The sequence below is a fragment of the Phocoena phocoena genome, chromosome 17, assembly GCF_963924675.1.
Source record: "Phocoena phocoena chromosome 17, mPhoPho1.1, whole genome shotgun sequence".
NCBI classification, from domain to species: Eukaryota; Metazoa; Chordata; class Mammalia; order Artiodactyla; family Phocoenidae; genus Phocoena; species Phocoena phocoena.
Window position 1 is genome coordinate 33,234,971 of NC_089235.1, and position 13,113 is coordinate 33,248,083.

The window sequence follows — 13,113 nt, forward strand, 5'->3', positions numbered from 1 at the left end:
CAGATCAGAAATAAATGAAAAAGAAATGAAGGATATGGTAGCAAAGATCAATAAAATTAAAAGCTGGTCCTTTCAGACGATAAACAAAATTGATAAACCATTAGCCAGATTCATCAAGAAAAAAAGGGAGAAGACTCAAATCAATAGAATTAGAAACGAAAAAGGAGAAGTAACAACTGACACTGCAGAAATACAAAAGATCATGAGAGATTACTACAAGCAACTCTATGCCAATAAAATGGACAACATGGAAGAAGTGGGCAAATTCTTAGAAATGCACAAGGTGCCAAGACTGAATCAGGAAAAAACAGAAAATATGAACAGAACAATCAAAAGCACTGAAATTGAAACTGTGATTAAAAATCTTCCAACAATCAAAAACCCAGGACCGGATGGCTTCAAAGGCGAATTTTCTCAAACATTTAGAGAAGAGCTAACACCTATCCTTCTCAAACCCTTCCAAAATATAACAGAGGGAGGAACACTCTGAAATTCATTCTACGAAGCCAACATCACCTTGATTCCAATACCAGACAAGGATGTCACAAAGAAAGAAAACTACAGGCCAATATCACTGATGATCATAGATGCAAAAGTCCTCAACAAAATGCTAGCAAACACAATCGAACAGAACATTCAAAGGATCATACACCATGATCAAGTGGGGTTTATTCCAGGAATGCAAGGATGCTTCAATATACGCAAACCTATCAATGTGATACACCATAATAACAAATTGAAGGAGAAAAACCATATGATCATTTCAATACATGCAGAGAAAGCTTTTCACAAAATTCAAAATCCATTTATGATAAAAACCCTGCAGAAAGTAGGAATAGACAGAACATTGCTCAACATAATAAAGGCCATATATGACAAACCCACAGCCCACATCATCCTCAATGGTTAAAAACTGAAAGAATTTCCACTAAGATCAGGAAAAAGAGAAGGTTGCCCACTCCCACCACCCTTATTCAACATAATTTTGGAAGTTTTAGCCACAGCAATCAGAGAAGAAAAGGAAATAAAAGGAATCCAAATCGAAAAAGAGGAAGTAAAGCTGTCACTGTTTGCAGATGACATGATACTATACATGGAGAATCCTAAAGATGCTACCAGAAAACTACTAGAACTAATCAATGAATTTGGTAACGTTGCAGGAAACAAAATTAATGCACAGAAATCTCTTGCATTCTTATACACTAATGATGAAAAATCTGAAAGTGAAATCAAGAAAACACTCCCATTTATCATTGCAACAAAAAGAATAAAATATCTACGAATAAACCTACTTAAGGAGACAAAAGACCTATATGAAGAAAATTATAACACACTGATGTAAGAAATTACAGATGATACACATAGATGGAGAGACATACCATGTTCTTGGATTGGAAGAATCAACATTGTGAAAATGACTCTACTACCCAAAGCGATCTACAGATTCAATGCAATCCCTATCAAACTATCACTGGCATTTTTCACAGAACTAGAAGTAAAAATTTCGCAATTTGTATGGAAACACAAAAGACCCCAAATAGCCAAAGCTATCTTGAGAACGAAACACGGAGCTGGAGGAATCAGGCTACCTGAGTTCAGACTCTACTACAAAGCTACAGTAATCAAGACAGTATGGTACTGGCACAAAAACAGAAAGATAGATCAATGCAACAGGATAGAAAGCCCAGAGATAAACCCACACACATATGGTCACCTTATCTTTGATAAAGGAGGCAGGAATATACAGTGGAGAAAGGACAGCCTCTTCAATAAGTGGTGCTGGGAAAACTGGACAGGTACATGTCAAAGTATGAGATTAGATCACTCCCTAACAGCATACACAAAAATAAGCTCAAAATGGATTAAAGACCTAAATGTAAGGCCAGACACTATCAAACTCTTAGAGGAAAACATAGGCAGGACACTCTATGACATAAATCACAGCAAGATCCTTTTTGACCCACCTCCCAGAGAAATGGAAATAAAAACAAAAATAAACAAATGGGACCTAATGATACTTCAAAGCTTTCGCACAGCAAAGGAAACCATAAACAAGATCAAAAGACAACCCTCAGAATGGGAGAAAATACTTGCAACTGAAGCAACTGACAAAGGATTAATTTCCAAAATTTACAAGCAGCACATGCAGCTCAATAACAAAAGAAGAAAACAAGCCAATCCAAAAATGGGCAGAAGAAATAAATAGACATTTCTCCAAAGAAAATATACAGACTGCCAACAAACACATGAAAGAATGATCAGCGTCATTAATCATTAGAGAAATGCAAATCAAAACTACAATGAGATATCATCTCACACCAGTCAGAATGGCCATCATCAAAAATCTAGAAACAATAAATGCTGGAGAGGGTGTGGAGAAAAGGGAACACTCTTTCACTGCTGGTGGGAATGTGAATTGGTTCAGCCACTATGGAGAACACTATGGAGGTTCCTTAAAAAACTACAAATAGAACTACCGTATGACCCAGCAATCCCACTACTGGGCATATACCCTGAGAAAACCAAAATTCGAAAAGAGTCATGTACCAAAATGTTCATTGCAGCTCTATTTACAATAGCCCGGAGATGGAAACAACCTAAGTGCCCGTCATCTGATGAATGGATAAAGAAGATGTGGCACATATATACAATGGAATATTACTCAGCCATAAAAAGAAATGAAATTCAGTTATTTGTAATGAGGTAGATAGACCCAGAGTCTGTCATACAGAGCGAAGTAAGTCAGAAAGAGAAAGACAAATACCGTATGCTAACACATATATATGGAATTTAAGAAAAAAAAATGTCATGAAGAACCTGGAGGTAAGACAGGAATAAAGACAGAGACCTACTAGAGAACGAACTTGAGGATATGGGGAGGGGGAAGGGTAAGCTGTGACAAAGCGAGAGAGAGGCATAGACATATATACACTAACAAACGTAAGGTAGATAACTAGTGGGAAGCAGCCGCATAGCACAGGGATATCAGCTCGGTGCTTTGTGACCGCCTGGAGGGGTGGGATAGGGAAGGTGGGAGGGAGGGAGACGCAAGCGGGAAGAGATATGGGAACATATGTATGTGTGTAACTGATTCACTTTGTTATAAAGCGGAAACCAAAACACCTTTGTAAAGCAATTATACCCCAATAAAGATGTTAAAAAAAAAAAAAAAGAAAATATAGAGGTGAAGTGTAAAAGGGTTGGAATAGATATACCATAACAGTAAAAACAAAACAAAACAACAACAACAAAACCGGAGTGGCTAAGAAAATATCAGAAAAAAAGTTACATTTTAAGACGAAAATTTTTACTAGAGACAAAGATATTTGAAAATGATAATTCCATCTAGAATGCATAATAATTATAAACTTATATGCACGTAACAACAGGACTTCAAAATACAATGAAGCAAAATCGACACAACAGAAAAGAGAAACAGACAGTTCTACAATAATAGTTGTATACTTTAATACCCTTCTTTCAATAGCAGAACAGACAGAAAATCAACAAGAAAATAAAAACCTTGAACAGCATTATCAGTCAAGTAGACCTAACAGCCATCTATAAAACATTCCACCCAACAGCATCAGAATATACATTCTTTTCAAATGCACATGGATATACTATATGCTAGAGCATAAAACAAATTTCAGTACATTTTAAAGGACATAAACAATACGAAGAGTGCTCTCAGATGACAACAGAATGCAATAAGAAATCGTTAACAGAAAGAAATTTGTTGAAAATCACAAATGGAAATTAAAGAATATATTCCTAAATAATTCATGGGTCAAGTAAGAACTCATAAGGGGAATTAGAAATAATTTGAGATGAATTAAAATGAAAGCATAACATATTAATACTTGATTGGTCCCACATACTCTTCTGAAAAGCAGAGGGGTTAGACAAAGAGATCTAAATTAATTAAAAAATCATTTATTATTCTGGGAATAAAAAGAACTGGGCTTAGTCTCAGTTTTGCCTTTATCTTTGTGTCTGTTGATTATCTTGGAATAGTCATTACAGAATCAAAATACAGTCGCCAGCTCAGGAATCAAATACTGTCATCTCTAGGGCTACCATAACAAGATACCACAAACTTGTTAGCTTAAAAGAACAGAAATTTATCTTATCACAGCTCTAGAGGCCAGAAGTTCAAACTCAAAGTGTTGAGAGGACCATGTTCTTTCTGACGCCTCAAGGGGAGGATCCCTCTTTGTCTTAACCAGATTCTGGTGGTGGCCATCAATCACTGGTGTTGGCAGTTTTTTGATTTGCAGCTGCATCACTCTGGTCTCTTTCACTGTTGTCGCATGGAATTGTCTCTGTGTGTTTCTGTCTCTGGAAACAATTTGAATAGAAATTTCTATTTTTAAAAAACAAACTGTTGATTATTATGCTCTAGTTAGATACTTCCTCTAACCCACACCCACCTCCATTTCCCCATATGTATTTGAGAAGGAAAGAGGAACTCCTGTGAGCTATCATATTGGAAAGAATCAATAATACAATGTTTTACTAGAGATGCCTCTTATCTAAAATATTTGAATTAAATATAAAATCTGGGGAAATTATCGCCCAGTTTCCCTCTTCTAGAGGCATGTTCTAAATGATAGGCAGCAGAATATTTTATACCCATGAGGTTTGCTGACATTATTGATTTGGTCCAGGATCTGTATTTTCTCTCTAAAGAAAACAGTATTCTCTCTTTACTTTCTTTCATATATAATGTTGGTGTCTTAAGTTTATTGTCAGAGAGGATGCTTATAGTTCAAATGATTTGGTTGCATTTCACCAGTATTATCACAAGATAGTCAAACAGTGGCCGGGCTCCAGGATAGACCTCGGTCCCTTTGTTCCACTGGGATACTGATCGGAAAGCCACTGTTTTCTTATATTCCAAAGACCAAATAAATAAAACAAATAAATAAACAAACAAAAAAACAAGTAAATGAAACTATTTTAAAACCAACTCTCTTTTCTTCCTCATCCATGTTCATTCTCTTCTACCTAAAATTACTTCCTGGAAGTGATTTTTATGTTTCTTAGAGCTTCTTTATGTATATATCCACACTAATGCATATAAGACTGTGCCTTGTAGATCTTATACTTTTTCCATTTGAATAACTATTTTCTCATGTCATATAGAGTTTATCCATTGTCCTAGCTATGCATTTTTTCCTGTGTATTTGAGCATCATAGGAAGATAAATCCTACTCTTGAAAATGTTAACTGGTCACTGAGACACAGAAAGCTATTATTCTTACCAGTTTTCAATAGTGAGTAGATTCTGTAGGGGTGGAATTTTAAGATGTAAGTATACTGTTTTTCTACACTCAAATTCCGTTCCCCTTATCATAGAAATTGACCAGCGAAGTGTGCTGCTGACTTTTCAGAATCCGTGTACATATAATCCATTAGGTTATTAGATATAACATTGGTCAGAAAAGCATACTGTGAAATGTTGCTTTTATTTAAACTCCCACTATTTTCACTACATGGTTTCAAGATTTTACTTCATTATTGTCCTCCGGTGGTGGGCTCTGTGAACTGCATATTTACGGGTCTGGAGCACATATCTTCCCGGAGGTATACAACTCCTCAGGTACCAGCTAAAGAGTAGATGATAAGAAGCATTCAGATTTATTAAAACTCATTAAGAATATCAGTAGCCTGACTGTTGTTTCTAAAAATATAAAATATTTATCCTTCTGTTGTCAAACAACCATATTTCATGAAAAGAAGTATAAATCCTTTTTTGCTTGCAATAGAAGAACAATCATTGAAGATATTCTTCATTTGGACCGAATACCTTCTCTGAAAATATAAGTTAAAATAGGAGTTGAAATTTCCAATATATTCTTTAGGAAATAAAACTCCACATATAATTTCAAATTATAATTTAGTTTTACCTTAAATTTAAATATCTATATTGAATTTAATTTAAGGAAGGAAGGAAGGAGGAAAGAAAGAAGAAAAGAAGGAAAGAAGGAAAGAAAGAAAGAAAGAAAGGACGGAGGGAGGGAGGGACTGTGGGAGGAGGGAAGGAAGGAAAAAGGAAAGAAAGAAAGAAGATAAAGTAAAATAAAATAAAGTAAAATAGAATAAAGTTATTAAATTAAAAATTACTTATTAAGAAAAAAAAAAACGAACGGATAGAACCTTTGGATAAATGGTGGAAGCAAAGCTATACAGACAAAATCTCATACAGAAGCATACACTTACAAACTCACAAAAAGAGGAATAGGGGAAAAAAATCATAAATCTTGCTCTCAAAGTCCACCTCCTCAATTTGGGATGATTTTTTGTCTAAATGAGGGAAGGAAAGAAGGAAGGAAGGAAGGAAGGAAGGAAGGAAGGAAGGAAAGAAAGAAAGAAAGAAAGAAAGAAAGAAAGAAAGAAAGAAAGAAAAGATAAAGTAATATAAAATAAAGTTATTAAAATAAAAATAATTATTAAGAAAAAAAAATTTTAAAACAACAGACAGAACCCTAGGACAAATGGTGGGAGCAAAGCTATACAGGCAAAATCTCACAGAGAAGCGTACACATACACACTCAGAAAAAGAGGTAAAGGGGAAAAAATGATAAATCTTGCTCTCAAAGTCCACCTCCTCAATTTGGGATGATTCGTTGTCTATTCATGTATTCCACAGATGCAGGGTACATCAAGTTGATCGTGGAGCTTTAATCCGCTGCTTCTGAGGCTGCTGGGAGAGATTTCCCTTTCTGTTCTTTGTTTGCACAGCTCCCAGGGGCTCAGCTTTGGATTTGGCCCCGCCTCTGCGTGTAGGTCGCTGGAGGGCGTCTGTTTTTCAGTCAGACAAGACGGGGGTTAAAGGAGCCGCTGATTCGGGGGGCTCTGGCTCACTCAGGCCGGGGGGAGGGAGGGGCACGGAGTGCGGGGCGAGCCTGCGGCGCCACAGGCCGGCGTGACTTTGCACCAGCCGGAGGCTCACCGTGCGTTCTCCCGGGGAAGTTGTCCCTGGATCCCGGGAACCTGGCAGTGGCGGGCTGCACAGGCTCCCCGGAAGCGGGGTGTGGATAGTGACCTGTGCTCGCCTTCTTGGTGGCGGCAGCAGCAGCCTTAGCGTCTCATGCCCGTCTCTGGGGTCCGCGCTTTTAGCCACGGCTCGCGCCCGTCTCTGGAGCTCCTTTAAGCAGCGCTCTTAATCCCCTCTCCTCGCGCAGCAGGAAACAAAGAGGGAAGAAAATGTCTCTTGCCTCTTCGGCAGCTCCAGATCTTTTCCCGGACTCCCTCCCGGCTAGCCGTGGTGCACTAAGCCCTTCAGGCTATGTTCACGCCACCAACCCCGGTCCTCTCCCTGCGCTCCGACTAAAGCCCCGCCCACCCCCGCGGCTGAGCAGACAAACCTCTCGGGCTGGTGAGTGCCAGTTGGCACCTATCCTCTGTGCGGGAATCTCTCCGCTTTGCCCTCCGCACCCCTGTGGCTGTGCTCTCCTCCGCGGCTCCAAAGCTTCCCCCCTCCGCCACGCGCACTCTCCTCCCGCGAAGGGGCTTCCTAGTGTGTGGAATCCTTTCCTCCTTCACAGCTCCCTCCCACTGGTGCAGGTCCCGTCCCTATCCTTTTGTCTCTGTTTTTTCTTTTTTTCTTTGGCCCTACCCAAGTATGTGGGGAGTTTCTTGCCTTTTGGGAGGTCTGAGGTCTTCTGCCAGCGTTCAGTAGGTGTTCTGTAGGAGTTGTTGCACGTGTAGATGTATTTCTGGTGTATCTGTGGGGAGGAAGGTGATCTCCGCGTCTTACTCTTCCGCCATCTTCCCCTCCCAGGTATCCGTTTTTTCTAGACTTTTCTTTCTTCAGCTCACAAAGGGGCCCCTGAGGATTAAGCAGAGGAACGTCAGGGTTTCTTCCAGGCCAGCTTCAGCCCTGGGATGTTCAGGGCAGACTCTCATTACAAACCTCAGTTTCTGAGGCTCCTGGCTTATGGCCATTTAGTATAGAAGGAGGCTCCTGGCTGGGGAAGGCTCAGACAAAACGATGCAGGTTCTAATCTGTGGCAGTGGGCAGTGTGTGTGTGTGTGTGGGGGGGGGGGGTGTCAGTGCAGGAAGAGGCATTCGCTGCCTTAGGCATTTAAACCATTGCCTTCTCTTCAGGATGACTCACCTGCAAGATTCTGTGGGGTCCGCCTCCTGCCACCATGCTACAATTGCCGGATTTTGGGTCTGGAGCAACCCAGGTCTTCGCCCGGCATTTCCGGAGAGTGCTTTCTCTTCGGAGCACGTCTGGGGACTGGCTTCTCTGCTTCCACCTTGGCTGGCGTGGCCAAAGGAGCATCTTCCATGGGGAAGAGAGGGAAGACATTCCAGTTTGGAAGAACAAAAGCAAAGACACACTCTTCTCTACCTTGTCCTGCCCCAAATATAAATTCATAGCACCTTCACAGTTTTATAACTATGGACTTAAAAAGACCAAGAGGTTAAGGGGCCTACCCAGTGTTACACAGGTAGTGGAGAGGTGTTCTGCTCGATGGTTAGGTTCACGTTGGGGCTCCGGATTTATAGCTGATAGGAATGTGAGGACAAGCTCATGCCATTTCAAACATTTCCAAGTGATGCTGAGAGAGATGTTAAAGGTGCAAAAGGAGGGTGCTGAATGACCTCACAAAGTGGGAATGGTGGGCCCATTTTCACATGAAATTGAAAACAAACTCATGGCAAAAGGACATAATAGAAAATGACAACATAATCATAACACTCCCCTCTCCCCTGGAAGTAAAATTCATTAGAATCCTCTCTCTCTCCACCATGAAAGGATGAGATAAAGTCTCAGCGGCAGCCCCCGTGAAAAACATGGTCAACAGGGTGAAGAGGTGTTACTAAGACCATATGGTGTGACTCAGAGAAGCAAAGAGACAACTCTGCCCTTAGCCTGATGAGGCCCCCAGGAAGGAACATTTGTGGCAACCTTGGATAGTGTGGCAATGAGAGAGAACCTTCTTTAGGAGGGGACTGACTCCCTGCTGCCGACCTTGAAAAAGCAAATATGGGACATTCGTTTACTGTGGCTCTTGCAGAGGCGATGTGCCCAGAGGTTGGGCCACCCTGCTTGACAATCAAAGCACCTTGTATTCCTGTGCTGCTTGAAAGCTCCAATCGCCGGATTTTGGGTCTGGGGCAACCCAGGTCTTCGTCCGACCATTCCAGAGAGTGCTTTCTCTTCGGAGCACGTCTGGGGACTGGCTTCTCTGCTTCTACCTTAGCTGGCGTGGCCAAAGGAACATCCCCGTAGAGCCGGTAGCCACCAACCAGGCAGTATGTCTCCCCATGCCAGCCCAACTGCGTTTCTCCACACCCGCGGTACAGGACATGGTAGTGACCAGGTGTAGGACGAGAAGCGGGAGCCACTGCTGCTGCAAAGAAAATCAGAACTGATCAGTCACTTCTGCTGTGCACAGTCTCCTGCCAGAATTTCCCTCTCTCACGTCTCTCCCAGTTTCTGGCTGAAGACCTTTTAATCTACTTGACCTCCAAAACACAGCCTTGGCGCCTCATCTCTATGAGTCCCTAGAGAAGGGACCCTGGCTGCAAAAGCAATCCCTAGAGCCTAGGGCTGCAGCACATGAGGAAGTCGCTTCACCGTTCCCAGGGAAAACAGTAGAACCCGAAAGTAATTGCAATCACGATCCTCTCCACCTCTCCCTTCCACAACAGAGAAAACATTTCTTGCAGTCTGTCACTTCTGAGGCTTTCATGGAAATGTCTTTCAAGTTTTGGAAAAAAATAATCTAATATAAATTGGTTAAGAACCCCGCCCACCTTGGCAACCCCTCTTGGGCCCCATCTATACTGCCTATTTCAAGCACACTGAACTCTAGCTGTCTAATACTTTTATGTCGATTAGAACAAGGCCAAATACTGAGGCAGAGTGATCAGGAGACTCAGAACCGTGTTCTGGGTACCAAGTCTAGGCTCACATCAACCCAGCCTCCTGGGACACCATCTCCTCAGCCCTCCAGTCTCATTAGCACTTCATCACCCCCACACACACCCCGCCTTCGTTCTTACGGTCTTCCCATCAATATGGCAACACCCTCTCCCCTAGTACTCAGCAACTCAGTAAGGGATGTGTCTGAGGGGACCGATATAGATGTCTACATGATAGCACAGTGGTGCCTGGGTTTGAAGGTGCGGTTCAAGAGCGGCCCTGTTCCTCAAACCGCTCCATTTGCAATTTGCCAACAAAAATGCGCTTGTCTTTTGTTAAGAGGCCAATCGGGAAAGGGTCTGAATGGAAGCACCCTGTAGCCCAAAGGGTAAGGCTACATTTATAAAGCTCAGAACCGTCCTGCACACTTGTCCAGGGATGAGCTTTCACTTGTCCTCAGCAGTGAGAACTGTGCGTCCCTGAAGGCGTCCCAGCTCACTGGTATTACTTACATCTGGGAAAGTGCTCAGCTGTACGTAGTTGGCAACCCCCGCAGGAACATGTGCCAGCCGGGTGAGGTTGTGTGTATATCACACCTCCTGTAGAGTTGCCCTGTCTGGGTGTACCTGCTGCACTGCCCACCCAGGGAACAGAGCACAGGTGAGAGTACACGTACACTACCCGGTCACACATTCTCACACAGACAGCCAAAAAGATTGGTATCTGGTGGAGAACTGGTAGAGAAGTTTCTCTGAGTGCAGCCCGTTTCCACAGTTATGCTGCCATGGAAACTCTGAGAACGCCTGTGAGGGCATCACTACCCAGTGACGTCATATATGGAACCTTTGACTTGAGGGGCAGGCTTGAGGAGGAGGGGCAGTTTTGTGGAGGAGAACAGGGTAGAGGCAAAGGTACTCTGCCTCGCCCCTCACCCCTGGGCCTCCCCACCCATGCCCTAGTCTAGTAGACACCCCACGTGGGGCGTGCCGGTGGGCTGGCACAGCCGCAGGGGCCACAGGAGGGCAAGAGAGACCCATATTCTGAGTTTGGCTTGAGAGACAAGATTAACGTAAGAGACAGCTAGGTTGTATGGCACTGACCCTAAGAGGCAGAGATTTGTGTGGCCTGGGGAATCAGGGAAGGCTCCTTGGCAGTCGGCCTGAAGGACAAGTGAGGTTTGGACCCATGCGGAAGAGAGGGAAGACATGCCAGTTTGGAAGAATAAAGGAAAAGACACACTCTTCTCGACCTTGTCGTGCCCCAAATATAAATTCATAGCACCCTCACATTTTTACAACTGAGGACTTAAAAAAACCAAGAGGTTAAGGGGCCTACCCAGCGTTACACAGGTAGTGGACAGGTGTTCTGCTCAACGGTTAGGTTCACGTCGGGGCTCCAGATTTACAGCTGATAGGAATGTGAGGACAAGCTCACGCCAATTCAAATATTTCCAAGTGATAATGAGAGAGATGTTAAAGGTGCAAAAGGAGGGTGCTGAATGACCTCACAAAGTGGGAATGGTGGGCCCATTTTAACATGAAATTGAAAACAAACTCATGGCAAAAGGACATAATAGAAAATGACAACATAATCATTACACTCCCCTCTCCCCTAGAAGTAAAAAGCATTAGAATCCTCTTTCTCTCCACCATGAAAGGATGAGATAAAGACTCAGCAGCAGCTCCCATGAAAAACATGGTCAACAGTGTGAAGAGGTGTTTCTAAGACGATTTGGTCCGACTCAGAGAAGGAAAGAGACAACTCTGCCCTTAGCCTGATCAAGCCTACGGGAAGGAACATTTGCGGCAGGCTTTGATAGTGTGGCAATGAGAGACAACCTTCTTTAGGAGGGGACTCCCTGTTGCCGACCTCGAAAAAGCAAAGATGGGACATTCGTCTACTGGGGCTGTTGCAGAGGCGATGTGCCCGGGAGGTAGAGACTGCTTCGACTACCATTTTAGAGGTTGGGCCACCCTGGTTGAAAACCACAGCACCTTCTATTCCTAAACTGCTTGAATCAGCGGGTGCACGTTAGGACACACGAAGTCAGGACCCATTGGAGCCGACTGCCTTTGGGAGTGGTAGAATGTAAAATGTGAAGGGGAATGCTCCGGAGGAGCTTTGTCATGGCAGGTGGGCCAGCATGAGACCATTCAGATTCTCCAGGGCTCCAGAGATTACTTGGCTGGGAGCATCCCTCTGATGTGGTGGGAGAACGTCTACCTTAATAGGACCTGGCTGGGCATCTGGGGGAGGCAGAATAAATGGTTTATTAACTACGAGAGCGAGAGACTCACCTGGGGGGTTCCACAAAAGCACTTAAAAAGACTTGTACCTGGATTCTTGAGCCAACCCTAAGACAACTTATCTAGATGTGGAGTAGGGCTCAGGAAGCTGCACTTTTAATAAGCTTCCCGGGCAGTCCCACCACAGTGGTCCACGGATAGAATGACCAAATTCTTGTGTATTCTCGGTTGCTTTTGGGAGTCAAAGTGGGCAATATGAGAAACCGCAGCAGCCCTACGTATAAACAGGGAATATTCAAGGCAAACAGAGGTGTTTAGTTATTCGATGCATGAATCAGATTTGAGAAAAGCTAGCCTGCTGGTTAAAGAACACAACCCTTACGACAGACAGACCAGATTCTGTCCTACTTACTTGTGTGATTTTGACCAAGTTCTTTTACCCTTCTGACTGTTTCTTCATATGGAAAAGAGCTACGGCTGTACCTTTAGCACAATATTCTCTTTTGGCAAAAGTTGCTCTGGGTCCATTTGTGTTCTCTGCAACTTAATCCTTTACAGTGCGCAAGCATTTTTAAGTTGTTTGGTGAAGTATTTGACTTTTAACTGTTCATTACTTTGGGCAAAGCTTATGTAGTGCTGCAGAGACTAGAATCTATGCAGAGATAGTGAGAGGATGTTATAAGCTTATTCTGCCGGTTTATGAAAAACGTTAACCTTTTCTCCTCTTCCTCAACCTGCCACCAAGAGGTGAGAAAGAAGGCAGAGCCTGGAAATGCACACCAAGCAATACTTCTGGGGAGTTGGTTGGAGCGGGAGGGCTGACGCCTGAGCCCAGCTCCGCTTAGCCGTGAGGGTCCGCGGCGTGTCCAGCGGCTGTGGCGGAACCCGAGGGTGGTGGCCGTGGGCCCGTGTCGCGGCTGCACTGGAGCGGTGAGTGAGGGCCATGGGCCGTTCTTGCGCGGCCGCCACATTCCCAGACC

General features: G+C 43.3%; 1 protein-coding gene across 1 annotated transcript; it reads right to left on the bottom strand.

Moving 5' to 3' along the window:
• Positions 1–8,163: 8,163 nt before the first annotated feature.
• LOC136137354 (DPEP2 neighbor protein-like) lies at positions 8,164–10,580 on the bottom strand. Its single transcript, XM_065895759.1, has 3 exons — positions 10,514–10,580; positions 9,218–9,372; positions 8,164–8,271 (listed from the first exon to the last, which is right to left on the bottom strand). Exons 1-3 carry the CDS (start codon positions 10,578–10,580, stop codon positions 8,164–8,166), a joined length of 330 nt encoding a protein of 109 aa, XP_065751831.1.
• Positions 10,581–13,113: the final 2,533 nt, after the last annotated feature.